Here is a 24,349-nt window from a genome sequence, read left to right as displayed (position 1 = left end):
AAATGGTATGGTACACATATACGGAGTTTTTCACAGCAAATACATCCCTTTTCTTCGAAGTAATTGCATACCTGATCACAATAGAAGAATTTTTACTGGAAATCAATGTAACGAAAATTGTCCCTAGTAGATATAATTATTTAATTCTGTGTATATTGGCCAAAGCTATAACTCCTGTATATTAAAATAGTGAATATACGATAGCTCTACAGGATCAGTACAATTATATTAGCCCTACAAGTCTACAATTTTACCACTTCAGCGCCGAAACTTTCATTCCTGGTGTGAAATATCGGAAACGTCCCCCAACGCCCTGTCCTCTCCATCCATTTCTCCCAATTCCCGCCTCGGTGCTCCCGCTCTCACTACCAGCGCCTTTTTCTCTTTCCCTCACCCCTCTCCTTATAACCAACTAATCCACCTACCCTCTCCGTCGCTCTTTCCACTTCCTCCTACTTTTGGAATCATCCTTTCCACCTTCTGACTTGCCCAACTATCGCTATTCCCCAGCCCCACCCCATTTTTAACACTTCGCCCAACTTTTCGCTCTTCTTGCTCCTGAGACCCACGCGACGGGAAATTTTCCACCAAAGGACCGTCCACCCATCCCAGCGCTACCGCCGTACCCACTCCCATCCATTTTTTTCCCTTAAAGACTCTCCGTCTTTTCCTCTTTAAAAACCGACTCAACCCTTCCCCTCTCCCATCCCCCAGAAGAACTCAACCCCCCTCCCCAGTTTTACCCTTTCTTCACCTTTCCCCTTTACCCCTTTAACCCCCTCGCTACCCTCGAGACCCTTACTCAAACGATCTCCGCGCTACCACCACCGTCACCGCCAGTCCTCAACACAAACACCCCACCTCAACCTCCTCCTCCCTCCGTCCTCTGGATTCCATTAATGTTTTTCCCCGCTGCCGCTAGGGCGGCGGCTCCGAGCCCACTTTATGGACGAGAGATATGAATCGCGCACCTAAACCGCGCAGCGGCAGCCGCGATTTTGATGGATGATTAATGCAGATGAACGTCTTTGGAAGTGTCCCCCCCTCCCCCTCCCGTCTGCTTCTTCTACTTCAACTGCTCCTCTCTCCCTTTCCTGACACACGGGGAGGGGTCGGAAATCCCTTAGACCTCACCCTCACTCCCACCACCCCAGACGAGGCTCTCCGCTATCAACTCCGGCCCATCCACTGGTCCCTCGCCCCCCTTCCCCAACTACATCCGTCCGCGCCCTCCCATTTCTTCCACCACCCTTTCCTCCCTAACCGCCGACATTAAATTGCGTAACAAATGTGGCGACTCCACTCGTGGCACCTTTTGCCCTTAAAATCTCCCACGCCGTTTCATCTCCGCTTCGACCCAGACCTTTCTTCCTTCCCCTTCGCACACCCTACCTCTCTCCTACCTCCACCACTTTTCCCATTCGCCTATTCATTCATTCAACATTCTCCGTCTCGAACGCAACGGGATTGCCGTACACCCACCCACTTGGCCGAGAACTCTCGCACCTCCGAAAAATAGCGGGAAGGCCTTGATAGCGGTCGCTTTCATCCCTCTCGCACTTGCAGGTTTTTCTATTTTGGCCCAACCTACTTACTCTCCCTCAACCTTACCGTCGCCTCTTTTTCGTTTAACTTTCACTCCCGCCTCTCATGCCGTTCCCTCTTCCCCACGCCTATTCGTGACTACATAGCCTTTCCCTTTCCCTCCAATCCCCCTGAAACTCGCCTTATTCCTCCACTCTGGGATTTAACCATTGGGCGGAAAATTTGAGGGAAGAGCTTATGAGGGGGAGGTCTTCCGGGGCCTCAATTTCGTGAACGGAGAACTTAAACAATTTACTTCAAATCGTCGGCTAGGGGCTGACCCAGGACGTTCATGGCGTGAACCTCCAACCTTCCATGGCGCAAAGTTGAGGCCTACATTCGGAGAAAATCTCGGCAGTAAATTTAATGGAACAACGAAAAGATATCAGAGCACATAGTGACGTGGCAACGATTTTCTTGTGCTTTAATTTTTATTTCCAGACAAAGTTTTCAGCATGGAAAGAGCCAATACAGGAGTCACATGAATTTCTTCAAACTTATTTATTATCCCCATTCAATTAGGTTCTCTCAACGGATGAAATTTATGTCTACTTTTCGCCAGATATAAACAGAAAAACTGTGCAAAACAAAAACGAAGGCAGTCTCTTCAAAAATACGCCTGCGTAAAATAATTTAATGCTACCATAGCTTAAAAACTCGCACTCGTATCTCTTGGAATGTCTTCCGCAAGATTCTATCGATATATCAAAAAAACCCACTCCGTGGATTTATTAAACCATCGAAAATCCAATCTAAAGAGACGAATCCTACTGCGTCTCTCCAGACGCTCATGCCGTGATACCAGTGGGTCACTTGGCAATAATGAACCAGAACTAAAACGAAATGCACCAATTGGACGCGAGATATTTTTTTTCAAAGACATTCATGCACCTCATTTCTGGGTCCTTACTCGGAGTTCGAGGGGTAATACTTCCGCCACAGCTTGGCATCCGCCTGCATTAAATCAACCACCCGGCAGCGGTGGCGGTACCGCTTCCGTCCCGCCTCCCGAGGAGAGAGGGAAAATGCCCTCCTCCTCTCACTCCCGGAAGACTCGCCTTTTTCACACACACACCTTGCCTTCCTCTTCCCCTTCGGCCTCCTGCATTTCTCGCCTCCCACGCCTTCCATCCCGGCGCATTCTCTCCCACCACCCCTTTTCGCCCCGATCCCGGTCCACCCCCTCCATATCTCCCCGCAGCGGTCCACCCGGCATTTTCCCTTTCTCTTCCCCGGTCTCATCCGTTTCTTCTCTCCTTCACCGCGAATACAAACTTCTCAGGTGGGTGTTCCCAGCACCTCCTGGGGGTCACCCATGTAATCTCCCATCACGCATTCCATTTGGTTTATTCCGCTCGCAATAATAATATTTTCTTCCTCTTTACAACTCGGAAAGGGATTGGAAAAGTTTTTGGCCTCAGGTTGGTTGGAAGAGGAAGGGAAAGGAGGGAGAGCAGGGGGATGGGATTTAGGAGCAAATAAGAGAGGAGGAGGGATAGGGCGGCCGCCCCTGGAGAAAACCCGACGCACGTGTGCGAGTTCCAAGGGTTCATGCGGGTCATATCCGAATCTGTAAAAGGTTGACTGGCATGCGAAATTGCAACATCCTCACTATCCTACCTGGAATGTGGTGAAATCATATGCAAATTCTCGTGCGTGTTTTTGCAAGCATGTAAAACCGACGGGTTTGGAGGCGTGAGAGGAATTGAAAAAGTTAATTTTGTCCGTTAAAAATTCGAGCAAAGTTGCGCATCTAACTTCGTTTCAGACATGAAAGGTTTGAAATGAGATTGAATGGTCATTCGAGAAGATATATATATATATATATATATATATATATATATATATATATATATATATATATATATATATATATATGGCAGGGAAATTAATATTCAACAAGATAAACCGATTTCCAAACAAAAAGTTCTATGGACTTAAACTCTGTGTGCATATACTGGCTTCCATTTCTCGTAATCTAATCTGCACATTATATTGCTCACTGATTTTTACAGGTCTTGAATGATAACTCATGAGACTCGAGTGTACCAAGGAGAAATTTCGTCCAGCATCCTCAAAAATGTGTTTATAGATCAATAATGACGAGTGAAATATTTATTCAAACATTTTAGATACAGACTTTACCAAATTATTCAAAATCCAACAACCACTCAAATTTCTCTGCATCATATTTTGTGAAGTTACAGCACCATTAGTTACATATTAGAATATTAATAAAAGACTCATCCACTAAAAAAAATGATTGTGCTTATGTACATGACTGATAATGCATTGAATATTTCGGTACATTTTCAAATCCTACAGTGCTTTCTTTTCATCATTGAAATGATCTTAGGTTATTCTTTTAAATTCCTTCAAAATTTATCCTCCAACCTATTCATCCGAACTCTCTTCACTCTCATTGCGATTCATTTGACTAGGCTTCATTTGAATAAATTGGTTTGTTTTCAAATAAAAACTACTCAGGCTTGCTTTCCTATCCAACATCAACTTTTATTTTTACGTTGCTCGGAGCTGGCAAGGGAGATAAGGGTATTAGCCAGGGTGCACTGCGAAAATCAATTCGCCTGGAGTCTGTTCTCTGAAGACCCGAAAACCGCAAACGTAGAAGACCTGCTCGCAGCAGACGTCATGGATCACGCTGTTCAAACAGCCAAACTCTCATTGATTCACTGATCGACAAACGTGCACCCGGCCGTTATTTCAACGCAGAACGACCGTCACCTTCATGGCTTACTTCCGAAATTAAATCATTAATGCACGAACGCGGCAGATAAAGCCCGTAAACGACGCAGTAAAAACCTCTGGCATTTAGAGATGTTGAAAGAGGGAAATACCCAGAGGATAATGATCGACGCACCATTTCAGTCCTGTCACAAGCTAATACATATTTACGTGCTTGTGCGTGGTGATCCTTCGTTTCTCCGGCGCATATAAACGCAAAACGAATAGAGCCGAGACTGCGACGGAGCCGACATGTGACGGGGAGAAGACCTTTGGAACAAGAGGTGTGCAGAGCCGCGAACTGATTGGATGATAATTTCGATCGTGGTTATAATTGATTCTACGCCTTCACTCTTAGACTGCTCGGCCAGGGACATTTTGCCGAGTCATCGGGGCGTTATTTTTTAAACAAAACTAAAAATATGCAACAAAAGGTAAAATAGGGTTTCGGGTTTCAGATGGGTGAAAAAAATGGATATGAGCAATGACCTACAGATAATGGACTTAAGTTATACATTCAATAGTCTATTGACAACCACTTCACTCTTGTTTTTCTCAAAGAAGATACCTATAATAGCAGAGGCACAGGAAATTCTAAATTTTTTAATCAAATGAGAGGTTAGGAGAGTGCAAAGACTTGTCAATATTTATGAACGCACACACACGCAAAGAACAAAAACATTGTTTCATTCGTTCCAATAAGAATACATTAGAGGAAGATGAGCTGTTGTCAGCATTGGACTATATATATATACAATATATATATATTTATATACTACCTTGATCAAAAATTTCCCGGAATTTATTCAGAAAATTAAAAATACAAGTTTATTCATCTAAATCTATATTGTCCCCTTCAAAGTAATCCCCATCGACTGCAACACACTTATGCCAGCGCTTGATCCAATCCTCGAAACATTTTTTATATTCGGTTTTCGGTATGTCCATCAGTGCTTCCTGCGATTTTTCCATTACTTCCTCTCGGCTGCTAAGACGCGTTCCCCGTAATGGTTTTTTAACTCGATTGAACAGAAAGAAGTCACAGGGAGCCAAATCAGGTGAATTCGGTGGCTGTTGGATGGTATTTGTTGCATTTTTCGTCAAAAAATTACGAATAATGATAGCACTGTGCGACGGTGCGTTATCATGGTGCAAAATCCACGAGTTTTCTGCCCACATTTCTGGTCTCTTTCGGCGAATTGCTTCACGCAAACGTCTCATAACGCCCAAATAATACTCTTTGTTTACTGTCTGGCCTTCTGGCAAAAATTCATGATGCACTACACCGTTGTAATCCATGAAAACCGTCAGCATTGCCTTCTTTTTTGACTGAAAACGACGTGGTTTTTTTGGTCTCGGCTCATTTGGTGAACGCCATTCACTTGCCTGATGTCTGGATTGCGTGTCGTACTCATAAACCCACGTCTCGTCTCCAGTAATGATCCTTTTGATGAATGTGGGATCGGATTCAGCCTCGCAAATCATGTCTTTTGCGACGTCAACACGGTCTCTTTTTTGCATGAAATTGAGGTCTTTTGGCACCAACTTTGCTTCTACACGACGGAAACCCAAATCATTAACCACAATGTCTTGGGCGGATCCATAGGCAATGTTCAAGTCCTCCGCTATTTCTCTGATGGTTAATTTGCGGTTATTGACCAACATTTCTTTTACTTTATCAATTTTTTCACCGACTTTCGATGTCGATGGTCTGCCACTGCGTTCATCATCTTCGATTGACTCACGACCACTTCTGAACCGCTCGTGCCACTGGTAAACGACCGTTTTTTTTTAGAGAATCGTTGCCGAAACACTTTTCCAACATTTCCACCATCCGTGCGCCACTAAATCCGTTTTTTACGCAAAATTTAATACAAGTTCGTTGTTGCAAATTTAAATCCATTTCTGCAATTGTAAAAAATCGCCAACACACACAGAGATAGATGTACTCTTGGCTACGTAACTTTTGCAAATGTCAAGTTATGACACTAAGATTTAAAGGGAATATCAACAACAGATGTACCAATTTAACAAAAAAAACAGAACTCAAATCGGAACGATGGGAGCGCCACACGGTGGTTATTCCGGGAACTTTTTGATCGAGGTAGTATCTATGTATGTGTATATATATATATATATATATATATATATATATATATATATATATATATATATATACACACATACATATATATATATAATATTCGCAGTAAACATCGCTTGATAATATCACTGGGAAAAAAACACATTGGTGTTTCATCCTGAGCTCTGATTGATTGTCGAATACAATTGCTATGTCAGCAGTCTAGCCGACGCAAAGCCGTGTGACGTCAAAGTAATTTGCTGAGCCTTTATTGTATTCGAACTCAATATCCCATTTTTCCTGCATCCATAAAGAAAACATTCGTTATTCATTGAAAAAATAATTTTATATTTGATTTTTTCCAGTGGGACACTATTATCATTAAGAATTAAATTAATGCAAGCATTAGATATCAAGAACATGCCATTTCCGAGCTGAAGAATAGTTTTAATTTTTCGTCGTTAAGCCCGTTCATTATGATCATATTTAGTCGAAACGGAATGACTTTTAAAACTAAAAATTATAATTTTAAATAATTAACAACCCAATATTTTCAAAGAAAAAAGGGAATAAATGGTTTTAAAGAAATACTTTACGCGTGCGCAATAAATTTCGAAAATTCAAAGTTATTGAAAAATGGTCCGATTCAATGGCAATATCTTAATCGGCTCAAACGCACACATTTTGCATTTATTGATCCCGTTAAATTTCAAACCATGCTGAAAAATTACCCAACATTGGACTCATCATAATTTTCAAGGCGTGTAATTTTCATGCTTTTTTATGATAGAAAAAACGTCAATAACATTTTGATAATGTGCAGATAAATATTAACATATGTCTCGCATTGCCGATTCAATCAAACCAGCGAATAGTTTTCATTTTTCTTAGAGTTGAAAAAACTTCTTAAGTCTATTCGTATACTAGTTTTGTTGGGTTCACAAATCGTTTGGAGTTAATTCTATACTCGCAAAGTAAAATGAGATCAACGATATTGAGGAGCCTTACACTAAAGTTATAGTTTAAAAGTGGTAACTTAAGTAGTTAATAATTTTCCTTACGGCGCACATTTTTTGTTTAGATGTTAAGATGTTCTCTTTGTTCTTGCGAGTTATCTGTTTACGGTTACACCCTTTGCAGGCGCATCCCTGAAAAAGTTTTCTTTTGGATGATGCAAAATATAGCTCAAAGTAAAAGCCTGAATTAGTCGAGTAATGACGCCATTAGGATAAAATAAAACGAAGTCAATAAAATTCATCTCTTTTGCTTTAGTTCTTTAATGAAAGGTACGGTTGCAGTGGAAATACATTTATTAACACAAATAAATGGTACCAACAGAGAGCTCTTTTACATACTTCAAAGGCCAGAAAAAAGACGTAAACCATGGGCAATGAAAACATTCACTCTTCCTTCTTTGCCTTGCCTCTGCAACAAAGCGTCACTTAAGCGGTATAACTAGAAATGAATCAGGTCTCTTCAAAATGAAATCATTACAAGTATACTAGAATATGATTGGTAGGTACCCACAAAAAAAAAATAAACCCATGAATTTTTCGTAGAGTACATTATGAATCATACCTTACTCACGTAAGGATTTCGCCTAAATTGTGATGCTCTTACAAGATATGTCGCAGATATAAAGCGATAAATTTAACCGGCAAAAAATTAAAGCAAGGAACTTTGATGAATGAAATAAATTACAAACCGAGTAGTTATAAGTTTAATAGATTGCATTTATCATTCAATTCAAGGATTATGAACGCTTAACTAAGATTGTACAAAACCTTTTCCCCATGGTTATTTAGAAAAAGTGCAGCAAAAATAAGTATTACGCTAATGGGTGCCAAATAAAACCAGAGGATTTAATACACTGTAAAATTGAAATTACGACTAGTAAACAAATACAAAGTGAACCTTAAGTATATTTATGGTTTCATATTTTACATTAAAAAAGCAAATTGAGTCATTGTATTTATGCAGGACCAGCCTATGTTGTTAATATTTTAATATATATGCATCATGTTTAATAATCGTAAGCATTACAAACTGATATATTCCAAGTAAATTGGAAAAAGCTAACTATCCAAATAGAAATAAAATGATAAAATCATAGTCTATGGGTGTCATAACTGCTGAGAACGAAACTGCATATTTTTGGTGTTTTTTAATGAAGGCACCATATATTTCAGTACTGGACCAAAACTTCAAAAGAAATTTATGTAAACCTTAGGAGTGGATAAGCACAATTCCGTAATTGCCAGAAGGATAATCCTGTCACGGTCGTGCGTTTACCATGGAGGTTATTTATGGCAGTAAAAGAAGCAAAACCAAATAGTAATCCATTTATTTATGACATATAATGTATCGTACGGAAGAAAATTTACCAACAAATTTCAATAATTATACCGTTGCTTTTAATTTGAAAATATATTATTTAATATTTAACGCTATTTAAGCACTGAATGAGAAAATGTTTTTAATACTTACTCTAGGATATAGTTATTAGGTGATTACAATTTAAGTAAACATATTACTAAGTACTTACGAGTAAATCACCAAATTACGCTCTCTAAAATCCCTGTGCATTCATGATTTAGTACTTTATTAAGGAAGAAACACTTCCATAAAGGAAGAACTCACTAGTGAATCACAAGTGAATGCTCACTTTGCATTAAAGTGTGCGCCTAGGATTGAAAATAAGGTCTTTAATTAGGACCGTAATTTATTACCTGGTACACCAGTCGCATCAACTCTTCATACCTAGAGCGCATAATAGAACCGGAAGAGATTTTTTCTGACAGAGGGTGATCCATATAACGAGGTACGAAAATGAAAAGTATCAAATGTGATTCACATGAAATAACTTCAATTTTCTCACAACACATTAGTAATTTCTTCAGATATTTTCATTCAACAACACGAGATAATATTTAAACTGAAACCGCAGTTGCTTGAAGTATTGAGTATCGTCCAACACAGTAAATGATTTGATTAAACATGTAGGTGCAAATTGCTCAAGACGCCGATTAAATTTGGATATTGATCTTTGCCATATTTCTGGGTTCGAAATAATAAGACATTTGTCAAGGGTATACCTATACAAAGACTAATTGAGTTATCTTAAGGAGTGAATAAACATAACATCTATGTTTATTAGATAGAAGAGTACAGAAGTAATATATTTTTGTAAGACTTCCTCTTAAAGAAATTTTCTCAAATAAAAATGTCGGCTTCTTCAAAATTAATATAAAACTTTTTAAATTAGTGTAAAACAAGGATTAAATGTCCCACTGGAATTACCCTCACTGTATAACTTTGCAATAAGTACATTACTATAGTAATGGCTCTTGCGTGAATTTATGCAGACGTAATCATCGACAGCAACTATTTCTCCTAGACTTAGCGTAACAAGATTAGCAAGAAACTCAGAAATCATGCTGGTTCGTTAAGGGACTAATACGTCACAGCATTGGAATATTAACTCGAACTCACAAACCCCAATTCATATAGTCTCCCTTGTATGCGTCACACTCCCCCCTACTCGTCACTCACTCTTTCTCTATCGCATTTTTCAATTTCACTCTTTCCCTTTTTGAATCTGATTCCCTTCCCTCTGCTCTTCCTGTTCAGTACCTGGTCCACCAGATTCAACGTAAAATTCCTCGTGATAAACCGTTTCCACTCCACCGTGTCGTTTAGCGGGAACGGTGTTTGCAAATCTTTCTGTTCGCAGTCATAACGGGGGATGAATGCGTGCTGCATTGTGTGTATGTTGGGGTGGGGAGAGCTGAGGGGGGAGGATCGGCGTAGGGGTTGAGATGAGACTGGGAGGGAGAGCAAGTGGTGAGCTAATGGGATGGGGGCGGTCAGGAATGTGTGGGTTCAAGGGAGGGAGAAGGATTAGGAAGGAAGGAAGAGACGACGCCAAAACCAACCAACCAACAACCACCGCGCGGAAAACTCTCCCCCCTCATCCTCCCTCCCTCTCCTGGAAGAGTGGGCCTTCTTTGTAGCGCAAAATAGCGGTGACCTGGAATATGGAATGGGAGGAGTGGAAATAAATTAAACTCTCGGCATCGAATGGTCTCATAAAGAATAAGTGTGTACATGTGGCCGCACGCTTTCTTTTCTGTCATTTTTATTCTGCTCTTGGCGGAATCTCTTAGAGGGACGGATGGAGAGAGAGAGAGAGAGAGTGTGTGTGTGTGTGAGGGAGAGAGATGGGGAGATAGAAAGGCGAGGTGAAATGGAGGGACGAAATGAAAGGTTTAAAAAATATATAATAAAAGACAACTACAATGAAAACCATATACAAACGAGAAGAGCTATGAAGAGAGAAAGAGTGTGAAATATGACACGCAAACAAGCGCAAGTACTCATTCCTCACATCACTGGCCGCAGGGGTGGATGGAGGAGGGGAAGAGTTCAGTTGTTGCGGAGATCGAAAGGGGAATTGTGGAGCGAAGCACGGGTGAGAAAGAGAGAGAGAGAGAAAAGGAACGAAGAGAAAAAACGACCGGGGGTGAAGAGACGGGGCGAGTGATGGGGAAAGGGGACGAAGGGCCGTTGAGAGAGAGGGAGACTGGGGAGGGGAGAAAGGTGATAACTGAAATGTTTTCACAATAGCAGGCGGTGAGTTGCGTGAACGAACCGCTGGTAACAAAGTATGAGACGGCGCGGCCCAATAGGGAGAGAGGGATGATAGAGTGGGGAACAGTATGAGGACAAATGCCTCGGGAGGGAAGGGAGAGGATTCAAATGTGTAGGAGTCAGACAAGATGGTGGAGGACGTCTTAGTTGTATGTTGGGCGATCGAACCCAAAATCAGCCTCCCTATCTTCATACCCACTTCCCCTCAGCCACCGCCCCTCTTCCCCATCGCCCCTGTTCCGGCTTCCCCTGCGCGCTCTTATTCCACGGGGGGATGCGGGGCGGCGGATCTCCGAGGGTTCAAGGCGTCGAAACCCAGGGCGCACGAACCGTAATATGGTGGGCTTTAAAAGTCGACAGCGAGCATGGGACGAGGCGGGGGAGTCGTGAGTCGAAACCTACATGCTGCCGTGCAGGCCGCCAAGAAAGCACGATAGGCAGTTGTGCCAGGTCGCCGACCTTTGATGGAACTTTGTGACTTCATCATAAAATATTGCACACAAGAGGATAAAATATTTTTTGTCAATATTCTGGACGACTGAACCTATCACTTTTTTCATTCTTGTCATTATTAATAGAGCGGGGAATAAGCCATTCCTTGTGTCGTTTTGAACGGCAGTCCTCATTTCCCAGAGCTTTCGATTATGTCCTCACCAAAACATTATTATGGTTATTTAATCATCCCCTCGTTGTCAGGACTTATTGAATAGGGATGGAGTATAAAGAAATGTTTTTTTTTTCAAATTCAGCTGATGACTCCAGTTATGGCACCAAGCCTTCATATTAGTTATGCGTTGGCGATAGCATTATCATCCGAGAATAAAATTGAGCAATAGATTGATGGTAGAAAAAATACTAAAGCGTAGGTATGAAGAGATTGCAACACGAAACATGGGTGGAAAAGGGTAGTGACTGAGAGAATGAAAAGGTGAGGGTGAAGAGGGCCTAACGTTGCGGTGGAGGGAGGACGGGAGAGTTGGGCGAGGGATGTTTGTTGGTAGTCCAATGGCCTATGAAGGAGGGGAAGTTGAAATGCATATTCTCGGCTTACGTTAGTTGACCTCGTTCCATTAATGAGCACCTTTATACAGACAAATAGAAATCATGTTTCAAAAGCAATTAATTCCTTTGCTGAGCTAGTGTGGCACAATCGCGAATTTCTTCAATGCCTTGCCGGATTAAAAAAAATAATGCGGGTGAAAAGCATTTTCGGTGAAATCTAATCGCACAAAAGGCACTCTTTGTTTCACTGTTGACGTAATGGAATGACGTGAAATTGAATGTTTACAGGCTTTTGCACTATCAAGCTTAGTTTTGAGTATAATCCTTCATCGTGAATTCTGTCGATTCGAGCGGACTCATCTGCGTCAACGCGAATGAAGAACGGTTTTTCTACCGTAATATGTAAATGTTGTTTCTTCAAATTTTTATTTTTATACTTTTAGATGGGTTAAGAAATGCTGTTACTGCCTCATTTCATAATTTTATCATGTGTCCATTTCCAATACGGCCGCTGATAAAATTGTTTGAAGACAAATAGCTGATCAGATCTGAAAGCATACGACTCCAGCAATCTGTACACGTCCAGAAAATGTGATAGGTACTCCAAATCATCATATCAGTATCTGATATGCTTCATCCATGTCATAAAACACGTTATTCCTGGAAATTTCCATTTGCAGTAACCTGGAATTGAACAATAGACTAAATGCGAATTAACTTGTTCTTTAGTATTACGTCACACTACGTGTTACTAATCTTTTAAATCAAACCGTAAGGTTGCACATCTTAGAAATGGGTTGAAATTAACTTATCATACTTTACTAACTCTATTTACTTAAAATATTTGAATTTATATTTCATATTAGCTCTTTTAAATATTGGTTCGAATTGATACCTCTTTTACAAATTGTTGAAAATCGTTAACTTTGTTCTAGATCGTAAAATAGCAAAGAGATAAATTGAATTTGTGTGCATGTTAAATGATATACAACATACAAATGAAGACCAAATTTCTTAGCAAATATATGCCTGAATTAAATATCATAATGCTTTGAACATTTTCAAGGTAATATATAGATTCTTCCCGAAATGAAATATTTTATAATTTTGAGATTTTCTTTGAAATTTGAAAGAGAAAATTACATAACCCCCGTTTTTCCTTCCTAACACATTATAAATGCCTTTAAAAATTATCAAGATGAACCTTGGATTATTGGCACGTAGGGAAAACGATGTAAAATATTTAAATTGATTTTCTCCTGAAATGAGCCTTTAAATAAATCTCCTCCTATTCATCCTCCATGGGATAAAATTTGCTGGAAAAAAAGATCATATTTATTCATTACTTTACATGGTCACTGATGCATTGCAGAACATATCCTCTTGTGGTGTGGAAAAAAAGGCCGAAATTGACGTACTGCGTTCAGTACAGATTTGCTCGCTCGCAAGTGAGCTTTTCTAAACTTTGACATTTGAAAACATACCACTCTCCGACGAAGCGATCACCCGCAGGAGTAATCCTTCTTAACGCCCCATTCGATCCGAATGCCATCGGCATGTCTATTTGTGAGTAAGAAGAATTTAGCGCAATGGGGAAAGATTTCTTCGACTGCCTCTGATGCCTCCATCTTTCTCTCCCTTTATTTGACTCCCTCCCACCAACACAAATGCAGAGTGCTTTGATAAACGGCCGATCATTTATATCGACCTGTCGCTCTTATCGGCTAAATTATCACCCTCCAAGTTCAAAGGAGGTGCTATTCCTTTTTAGGGAGAAACTGTCCGTTCTCCCCTTCTCCCTCGCTCTCACAATCAAGTCTCAATATCCGAAATCCACTCGAAGGTAAACATAAAATTCCCCTCTGGTTCAAGCCCTCTCGCTCATTTTCCCACGCGAAATAACCAGACGAAAACTTCTGGAACAAGTTTCTTCCGTTTTTTCAAGCGCAAGTGTCATGGGCTACACCTCCTCCCGTCTCCCTCTATCTCTCTTCCTCCCTCCAAATCACCCTCCTTCCAACTAAACATTCGGTCCACGCGCGCCTCGTTGAAGCCACCGTATCCTCCTCTCCACTTCCTCACTCCCTCGATGCGTAATCTGCCCAATTAAATCGGTCTCTCAGCTCCTCCTCCACCCCGACGAACCCCCGTTCGACCCCGAGGTTCATTTACTGCACCGTTGTTCCTCAAATCCATCTCGTTGCACGTGATTTCCGCGACTCGCCTCCACCCCATTCACTCTGATACTGCTTTCCCCGCCCCCAAATCCTCTCGTCCCGTCCCTCCCAAGCCCTTTGTATGTGTGTGTGTGTGTGTGCGTGTCGTCGTTTCTCCCCCCATCTTGCGCCCGGTCGGGCCCCATCCCTAGACCCAAATCATCAACACCCTTTCTCCACCCCGCCGCCAATCACCTCTCGCCTCTCCCCACCGCTCCAAGGCTCGCATGAGCGACCACCGTCGCAGCGTTTCCCTGAAACTCCGCGCGGCTGATCGTGCGGTTTCCCTTAACATCCCCTTAAACTCCCTTCATCAACCGTGTGTTCACACAGAAGAACACACACACACACGCACACACACACACTCCCCCTCACACACCTGACGCGATGCTTAAGGATTTGGAACCTGCTTTTGCCGACGTGCCGCGTGATGTTTATCCCTGAACCCCCCCCCTCATCTCCTCCCTCCGCACCACCTATATCGTCCCATCCCTCCCCAGAAACTTCGGTTGACTTTCGCCACGTCCTGAAACGAGCGCGGAAACCACCGCTGCAAGCTCGTCCCACTTCACGACCCCGTGGTTAAATTTTCTCTCGAGGATTTCCACTCAAATGTCGAGGATTATGGAAACTTTTTTTTCACAACGGCAGGTTTGAATGAGTGAGAATTGAGATTCAATGCGTATGGAAAATGACTGCGATATCCCGAATGAGAAAATGGTGGAAAGAGAAGGCCCAGTGATGAGGTGTCTGGAAAGTTTCTCACACGCTTACAGCGGAAAGTTGTTAGGAGCCGAGTGAAAATTGTTAATTTAGATCGAGCAATTAGAAGAATTTCTTTCTTGGGCTTGAATTTTTACGTGCCCTTTGTCTGACGACTTCTAAGGTTCCGTGGAGTTTTTTGGAACGAAAAATTTTCTGAAGGATAATGGAGAAACGCTAAATTTTACCTTTTCATTTATAACTCTTTTCGCCACTTCTCATATCATTTATCTTCATTTAGTTACGATTGAACAAATAGGTATCTCAAATAACATTGATAGCTGAGGAATAGGAGTTCAAATCAGCAGTAAAGGATTTATGTATTCATTTGGGTACGATGAGTACTGAGGTCACTTAGCATCCTTCAATGACGAAATACTTAAAACAGAATGATATTAAACTGAGGAATATCAATCAGTGCATGCTACAAGACACTTAAGTGACAAAATTCTTTTAAAAAATCACTACTCGACTAAGGACATTTGGATAATCGCCTATAACAGAATGTAGATCCTCTCAATGTTTAGGTTACCACCGGCCGCCTATTCCAATTAAATTGAAACAGCTAAATTAGAGGCATGAATATGATATAATTTATGACTACTATTTCGAATAGGAAAGCAAACGGAGAATCAGTCCCTTAATGATAAAAATTTTACTTTTTGAGTCGATTACAATAATATTTTTTCCATCACAAGACAGGAAGAAAGCAAAAATAGCAGTTATTACGTATATTTTTACCATATAACGATTCCCTTGGCATGGCAGTTCAGAGGGTAGAGCTCCGACATGCTGACTGGGGAGCCAGGGTTCCGTTCTCGGTGACACTTCTAAACGATTCGGCTTCAGCCAAGCTGGAAAACCACAGGCGGTACAGGTAAAAAACTGACTCCTAACTAATTGTGTAAATTTCCCGCGTTGTTGGGCTTAGGTTGGATATATTAGGTGAGCTCTACTCTATAATATCTAAAACAACTTTTGGGTTGATCATAGCGGTCTGTTTTTAATGAATCCTCTTATAACTGTTTGAGTTCACTCATTCTAAAGGTTTATTTTTGTTTTTATAAGCAAATGTGAATGACAATTAGCCGCACTAGGTCTCCACGAGTAATCCCCACTCAACTGAAACTTGGATTTCATGGGACTGGCCTTAAATACTAATCGTCTCCGTAGGCGTAGGGTGACGGGCTTAATAAGTTCAGCAATTACAAATTCTCGAGAACATTTTTATCTATAATCTTAGAATCTTATACCAAAAAAATACCATAATCATAATTATTATAGAATCAATCTTTTTTCTTTTGTTACCATGCATATTTTATGAGGAAGTAAGATTTCATATTACCGTATTTAATTACTGACATATTTTATTCATTTACCACATCTGCACCAAACAGATATGCTAGATGGTGAGAATCCGATAAATTGACACCTAACTGTGAGGTTTGGTGGATTCAAATGAAAATGATACTATGGAAAATTATGGTAATCCAACATCTACGTAAGGAACGACTGGGGTCAGCAGCAAACTCTTAAGCAATATAAGGAGAAACTCCGTGCTATAAAGGGCGGCGTAACCACACATGGTGCAAAATAACGAGTTTCTCGACATTCTTATGCTGATCTCGAGAATTGATTTTCATCTCCGAGGCCGGTTGTAATCCCCACTTGTACTTTGGGAATAGTTTCTCCAAAGATCAGCGTTTTATGCCCTTTCTAACGAACCCGTGGAAGCTCGCACCGTCCCATCAATACTTTCTCGAGATAGGTCCATCGGTAAAAAATTAAACCGCTTTCCTAATCCAGGGAACAGCGAAGGAAGGCATAAATGCAGGGCGCATAAGCGTCTTGCGGAAATGAGATTAAGTTTAACAGGCACGTCATCCTTACGACACAAGTAAGCACTCGGAAAGTAACGTAACAATATCTTTAACGACCTAACTTTCATGCTCTCCATATGCTCAAGGAGCATAAAAATGTCTCGTCGTATTTCTTCGCCTCCCACTTCCCTCTGCCCGAGAGGTCTTTCCCTTCTACCCTCCCCCTCTCAACCCGCACACCTTCTCCTCAACCCCTTCTGTTAAGTGGAATTCTCGAATCTTATTTGAACCGCGGGACGTAGAATTGGTTCCTGCGCCGGGGTGCGCCGTCGTCAATGCGAGGTGAATACGCCTAGAATAAGGTTTTTATGGATCTGAGAATGCAAGAAATAACCAGAATGTGTTCAATTTAAATGTTAAGTGGAGGGAGGATGGGAAGGAGAAGAGAGCGAGAAGGGGAAAGGGGATTGAAGTTGGCATGTAGAGTGAGGTGGGGAGGGGGAGGAAGGGGCATTCCGGACGACAGCTTTGGAATTATATGCGGTCGCGCGCTCGCTCCACCGCGGAAGCGTAGAACGCGCCATCCCCCGCGCACACCCTTTTTCACCCCCACCCAGCCACCCCCCCACCCTAACTTCTTTTCTCCATTCTGAATATGGGTACAAAAAACAAAAAGAAAGAATTTCTTCAACCATCCTCCCTCCCCCAAAACCACCGTCAAAAACTATCCAACCTACACCCTCCATTCCCCAACCCCCGGAGATCTCCCATTTCCTTCCCACTCTTACTAATCCTCCGAAACAAGACGAGTAGGGGCCACTCGCTGCTGCGAAGGAAGAAAATAGTTGAACAGTCGAAGAGAGGGGGAGGGTAAGAGGGATGGAGAAAACCCCCGCCTCCCCTGCAGCACATCCCCCCCTAACCGACTCTACCCACAATCCTGCGCACCCTCAAAAACAGAGGGGGCGGCAGAGGAGAAACCCATTCTCTTAGAGTTGTCCATAACGAAGGGTTAGGTTGATATTCGCGGCAGAGTTTCCTTCCTTCGAGACTCCTGTGGAGTGTCAGAGACGCGGGGGTGGCAGATTTTATATGGGAGCGAGCGGATGTGTATGCTGAGGAGGAGGCGAGCGAAGATTTCGTGGCTGCGGAGGACTGAGTTCTCTCTCTCCCCTCAACTCCCTCGCTTTCTGCCCCTCCACCCCTTCCCGAATTACACGTCGTTTCCTTTCCATTTTCCCGTCTTCCAAAGGGTTAAGAGGGGAAAGGAGGAGATCCGATGCCTCATCCATTAATCCTACTCGGGGCATGACGGCGGTGAGCACATGGACAAATAATTAATTCGGCCCATCCGTTGAGTCCCCTGCGACTGGCTGGCGTGGAAGAAGTTTCCAAATTTAAAATGCGGCAGAGAAAAATTCGTCTTCGGCTTTTTTGGCGCTTTATTGAGCGCAGGCAGACAGGAGTGCGTGCTTCTTTACACAGAGCAGCCTTTTGACCCCCTCCCACCCCCAATCCTCTCCAGAAAACAAGGCTAAAAGTGGAATCACTGAATTGGTCAAAATTTAACAAAAATCATTGGAAAAATGGAATAAGTGACTGAAATCGGATTCTGGACTAAAAAATTATATTGAATACGCAGTTATCGTTCATTAAAAACGACCTGGAGATAATTCTAAGATTCGTCACTCAAACAATTCTTCGAGAAATTCAACTCCTTGGAACCAAGGGCGTGTATCCCTCTCGCATCGAGAATATACCGTGTCAGAACGTTCCGTGTGAATGGATGTCAATTTTAAAATATAAGGAGTGGGTGGGAGAGGGAACCTAATTAATTCAATGTCAGTGGAGTAGGTGAGAGGAAAAAAGTGAAAATCGTTATCGACTGCGCTGGATTCGTATCCAGACTCGATTGTAGTTGAGAGCCCATAGAGCGTCAAATTCTCTTGAGCTGCACGTTTCACCACGCCTTTTTATTGAGTTTATTGGTTTACTAATTTATTAAGTGCTTAAGATTGCAAAGGAGTACAAATTTAATGAATCAAGGTGAGTATTTGAAAGTTGAATATAACCAAAAGCTAGGATAATGGCACATCGATAGAAAGTTAGTGACCAAACATGCCTGTAATTAATTGATTATTAGACATTAAAAAGCTTTCAATAGCCCTCATTTAAAGATAAACTAGCAAATTTGCAGGGATGAATAAACGAGGTGCATATTTAATACCACTTGTAGAATTTCGCATCATTGATATACATAGTGGAATGCTGATTCTAAAGTTGTAGGACTTATGCCATTTCGAGAAAAATATGACGTATTATTTATCATCTCGTATTATTAAAATAAATCTCTTTCCTCATATTCAATGAAAGTTTGTATTGCATATGGGGAATGGGTGGGATAGAAGCCATCTTGCATAGACATACTCCAAGGAAAAGAAAAATGGACAGTAAAATATTGCATGAAAAACAACCAGAACACAAAAAAAATCACGCCCTCCAGGATGGAAATGCGCAGCAAATGAATGTGAACTGTGAAATCCACCGTTCATTATGCTCCAGTAGAATCCAAGCAAGTGTCCATGGGATTATAAAGAATGAATAAATAAAGACAACTTCCACCCAACATTTTGGATAGGATGCATGCAAACAAGGAGGGAGAAATGCTTGAGCACGACCACAATTGAATGCGTTTCAACGTTTTCATTTGTAGGGGCGACAGCTTAACGGTTGTGGGGGAAATGGATGGCTCTTTCGCTAAAAGGTCTAGGGGGAGGCATTGGCCATTCTGGGGCGTAAGTGACGTAATAAGGAAGGAATTGGACGTCCACGGCTCCATCCATTCTGAGAAATCCGCGTAGGGAAGCAGGGTTGGTTGGCGGGGACGCACGGCCGAAGGGAGCGGTCATAAAGTCGATCATTAAAATGGACACGGCACGGGAGATGGGACGGAAGTTGGGTACAAGGACCAGGAGAGGAAGGCGGCAGAGGAGAGAGGAGTTGAAGCAAAGTGGAGGGTAAAAACAAGGAGGACGACGCGATAAATAAAAGACGAGCTATGGAAAGATGGGAGGGGGTTTTTCTTTTTCGTGGAAAGGAACGAAAAAAAAGAAAGGAGGACGGGCTATTGTGAGAGGGAGATCAAGTTAAGGGGGAAGAAGACGACATGCGGGAGAGAAAGACTTCATATCCGGTAAATGGAGACAAGGAAGGGGAAAGATGAAAATAAAAGGGTTACAAAATGGAGTCTGGGGCTGAGTTCCACGACGGGATGAAAAGAAAGGAGAAAAAAACCAAACGAAGACATCTTGAGCCCGGAGAGAGATTCAGAAACGATACCGCAATCCTGCGAGGAATATACATACATATGTACATATATAGAATACTTACATATATGTATACTTCGCTGCTCCACTACTTTCACCGCGCGAGAGCGGTTGAGGATTTTCGGAGAGGCGTTCGGAGGGAGGGTCGGAGGACAGGAAGAGGGGAAGTTAACCGAGAGGGCGGTGAGGCGAGGTGGAGGATAGAACACCAATCCACCCTCCCACCAAACACTTCCCTAGCCCATCTCCTCAGATGTGGAGATTGTGGGTCGGCTAAGGCGAAATTGTGCTCGTGAAGAAGGGCTGCAAGGGGGAGAGGGAGGACTAAAGAAGACGACGAAGGGTGGGCGCTGGGCAGGCGGCCGTTAAAGGGAAGGGGGGACGTGGTGACTGGAAGCGTGTGGGATGGTCTGTTGTTTCTCACTCACCCCTTTGTCCCCAAGCTGCTCGACGCGGCAGTGCAGGAAGGCCGTCTGCCCCACGGCCGTCGTCACGTTCCTCGGCACGTGGAAGTCGAAGTAGGGGAATGGAGCGGGTTCAGGGGTCGTCGTGGAGACGGCCGCCGCGAGAGCGTAGTACGAGGAGGCGTTGCCGGCCCTAGACGCCGCCGCATCCTCGTGCTGCTGCAGGGGATGGTGCACGATGACGAAACCTTTGAAAGGACGGAAGAAAGAGAGGCGGCGGTGAGTTAAAGGCTTGATTATTAGCGGCTGAGCGCACGTGCTCACATGGCGTTAGCATGAGGTAGAGAGGTCTTTCAAAGTGTACGTCGCATGGGCCCTTGGGGAACTAGGTCGGGGAGTGCCCCCACGCAGCGAGGACTTGAGCCGGGGGCGGAAAAATTAACGGCGCCGGTGAGCGAAAACAAAAGATTGTGCACTCGGCGTACGTTGATGGCTGATCGATCGGGAAAATTTTGTTTTAGGAAATAAAACCAGGTCCAGCACCGGCGATTCCCTGGTAATGTGTTAAAAATTTATCACATATGTGCCAAACAAAGGATCAATTTAAACATTTTGTGTTTCAAAATGAAAAATGCTCTCGAATTCCAGAGTTCAATAAAATTAAAGGAACTGAAAAGTAGCCGATTTTTATTTATCATCAACCACTTGCCTTTCATTGGCAGAGTAGCAATTATTAAAACCAGAGCATTTTGAAACTCGTGCAAATTAAATCCTCAGACGTTTTTCAGTTCTCCAGACAAAAGATATTGGCCATTAGCATGATAATCAATGTAGTTTTAGGGCTAGATACCGATTTATAAGAAAACGTTGATGATTCCTATGAATAAACTCCAGTATAGAATAATCCATGGATAATTCAGACTGTGGAACTAGAGTCTAATGTAAAAACCTCTGGAAAGACTGCAAAGCTGAAGTTTTCATATATCTTAAATTATGCTTTATTGTAATTTCAAGCATTATTAACGAAATTATTGCTTAAAGCATTTTGTAAATATTTTATGTATCGAATTTCGCATAATTTTTACAATTTAAATAAAATTTACAATAGCATCAAATTCCGAAACTAAACTGAAATTTAAATATAAGGGTTTATTCTATCTTTGGCTAACTCCATTTAGAATTATCAATATTAACCCGAATAAAAATATCAATTTTGGTCGGAGAACTGTTGGGGATTTAGCACTTTAAAATGCCTTATGTAAAGTACATGGGAAAATGAAATTTTGCCCGCCAATTCTTTTATGGATTTTTGCAATTTAACTCCAAGTCATCACATTGGTGCGGTTTTCAAAATTTTCTATCTACTCATTCTTATATTGAAGTCATTATCATTGTAGAGCAAGTTTAATTTTTGGTCCTGAAATAATGGCATTGAGTTTTGCATTAAGGTCTACAAATATGAATTCCATCAATGGTAATATTTCTAATGACGTAGATTTCTTCTCAGGTTCTTGGAAAGAAACCTCATTAGAGCAGCATTCATTAAAGACGGACGCATTATCTGATCCCTGAAGTAATCCCTTTTCATAACTAATCCTTCCAAGGATTGTTTCTAAAAAGACGCAAGAAAAAATATAAACTTAATCTGCCATCATGCTACATCCATTACTTGAATGGATGCAATGATACAGTAAAAATTTCAACTAAGTCTAGAGTCCCAAATTTATTAAAATATTATATTAATCTAACTGTACTCAAACATTTAACTCTAATTAAATACAGGTGTATTTAATGAACGACATTTCACTCGCGGAATACTGAAGTCTATGCCTTCTTTATTACATCAAATTACTCCCGGGCAACTCATTTTCAAATTAACATTAAGGGCTAAATTTTAATTCGATCATGAAAACAACACAGATACGTATCATTTATGCATACACACGTGTGTATCTGTGTGTGTATGTGTTCATCTATCTCGTAAATCAAATTATGTATATAATTTAATCAAATACATAAGTATAAATATATATATATATATATATATATATATATATATACCTATATCTATATCTATATCTATATCTATATCTATATCTATATCTATATATATATATATATATATATATATATATATATATATATATAGATATAGATATAGATATAGATATAGATATATAGATATAGATATATATATATATATTATATATATCTATATCTATATCTATTATTATGTTTTTATATATTTGTATATATATATATATATACAAATATATAAAAACACAGATGTAGATTTTTAGAATATAGAGACACAAAGAAACGACACTCACAATTTGTTATTTTACGTTTCGACAGCACGGCTGTCGTCTTCTGAATCAGAATGATTCAGAAGACGACAGCCGTGCTGTCGAAACGTAAAATAACAAATTGTGAGTGTCGTTTCTTTGTGTCTCTATATTCTAAAAATCTACATCTGTGTTTTTATATATTTGTGTGTCGCCGAAGAGCGTTCCATTTCGAAGATATTTTATATATATATATATATATATATATATATATATAAACGATATTTTAAACGATACAGAATCAAATACACACCCGAATATATATATATATATATATATATATATATTTTATTCATTTTATTAAACCACATAAGTGATTCACATATTTTTAAACGATACAGAATCAAATACACACCCGAATATATATATATATATATATATATATATATATATATATATATATATATATATATATATATATATATATATATATATATATTCGGGTGTGTATTTGATTCTGTATCGTTTAAAAATATGTGAATCACTTATGTGGTTTAATAAAATGAATAACTATATCCATGCACTTTTCAATAGCGCAACTAACATTAATATTGTTCGTTCGCAGGTTTCCGCGGCGATGAGTAGGTGATTTCCACATTTTTCGGGCTGCGTCCGCGTATGTCCATTTAACGTCCATATGTACATTTAAACGACATACGCGGACGCAGCCCGAAAAATGTGGAAATCACCTAACATTAATATTGTTTATTGGCGCAACTATCAACATATATGATAGGGGATACTCATTTTAAGTGTCTAATGGTCCTTGACGGCTGTTGAAAAAAATTCCGTTTCGAGCTCTGAAAGAGTTTTTCCTTGTGCTGAAACAGCCCTTTTTCTTTCAAAGATAAACATTAGCATTATATTATTTGCACTAAAACAAATCACAAAAGTATGATAACATTTCACATCCTTTGCAAAATTCCCTAATTTATCGATTGAAATTTACCAAAATTGAAATGACATCATAATAGAAATCATGAAAGAAATAGATGTCATAATATTTTCTAATGATTTAGTCCTTGAGTCAGATAAAAATGCATCCGTATAATTTTATCGAAGATCTGATACGCCGACTCCGACACGAATCCTTCCGACTGCATCAAGAGAAGGAAGGATTCGAGGGAGCGAGAAAATATCGGCGATAGCGTCGAAGCACCTATGTCTGATGGCACGAGGTCTTTTTAAATGCTTCCGAGGCGTAGGAGGGATTGGGGTTTTGGTGAAGGAAAGGGGGGGTGACACTGAATGAGCGGAGTGTGGAGAGATAGGAGAAACGATTTCATCCTGGCTTACGTCTGGATGAAGAAGATGAGGAGGTGTTCCCGAAGTCGAGATAAAAGAAAAGGGTGGGGCAAGGAGACTCGCGGGTGAAAACAGAAGGGGATGAAAGGAAACGAAAGAATGTGGAC

General features: G+C 41.0%; 1 protein-coding gene across 1 annotated transcript in view; it reads right to left on the bottom strand.

Annotated features, from left to right (window-relative positions):
• dpr1 (defective proboscis extension response 1) overlaps positions 1–24,349 on the bottom strand; it is a 1,065,831-nt gene that overhangs the window by 463,117 nt on the left and 578,365 nt on the right. The window contains exon 2 of the mRNA XM_071587742.1: positions 20,617–20,840. Within this exon, the coding sequence (XP_071443843.1) occupies positions 20,617–20,840 (224 nt within the window). The remainder of the gene's footprint in view (positions 1–20,616; positions 20,841–24,349) is intronic.

This window comes from Hetaerina americana, unplaced genomic scaffold, assembly GCF_022747635.1.
Source record: "Hetaerina americana unplaced genomic scaffold, ioHetAmer1.1.p SCAF_1, whole genome shotgun sequence".
NCBI classification, from domain to species: domain Eukaryota; kingdom Metazoa; phylum Arthropoda; class Insecta; order Odonata; family Calopterygidae; genus Hetaerina; species Hetaerina americana.
This window is presented reverse-complemented; position numbering and strand designations above follow the sequence as displayed.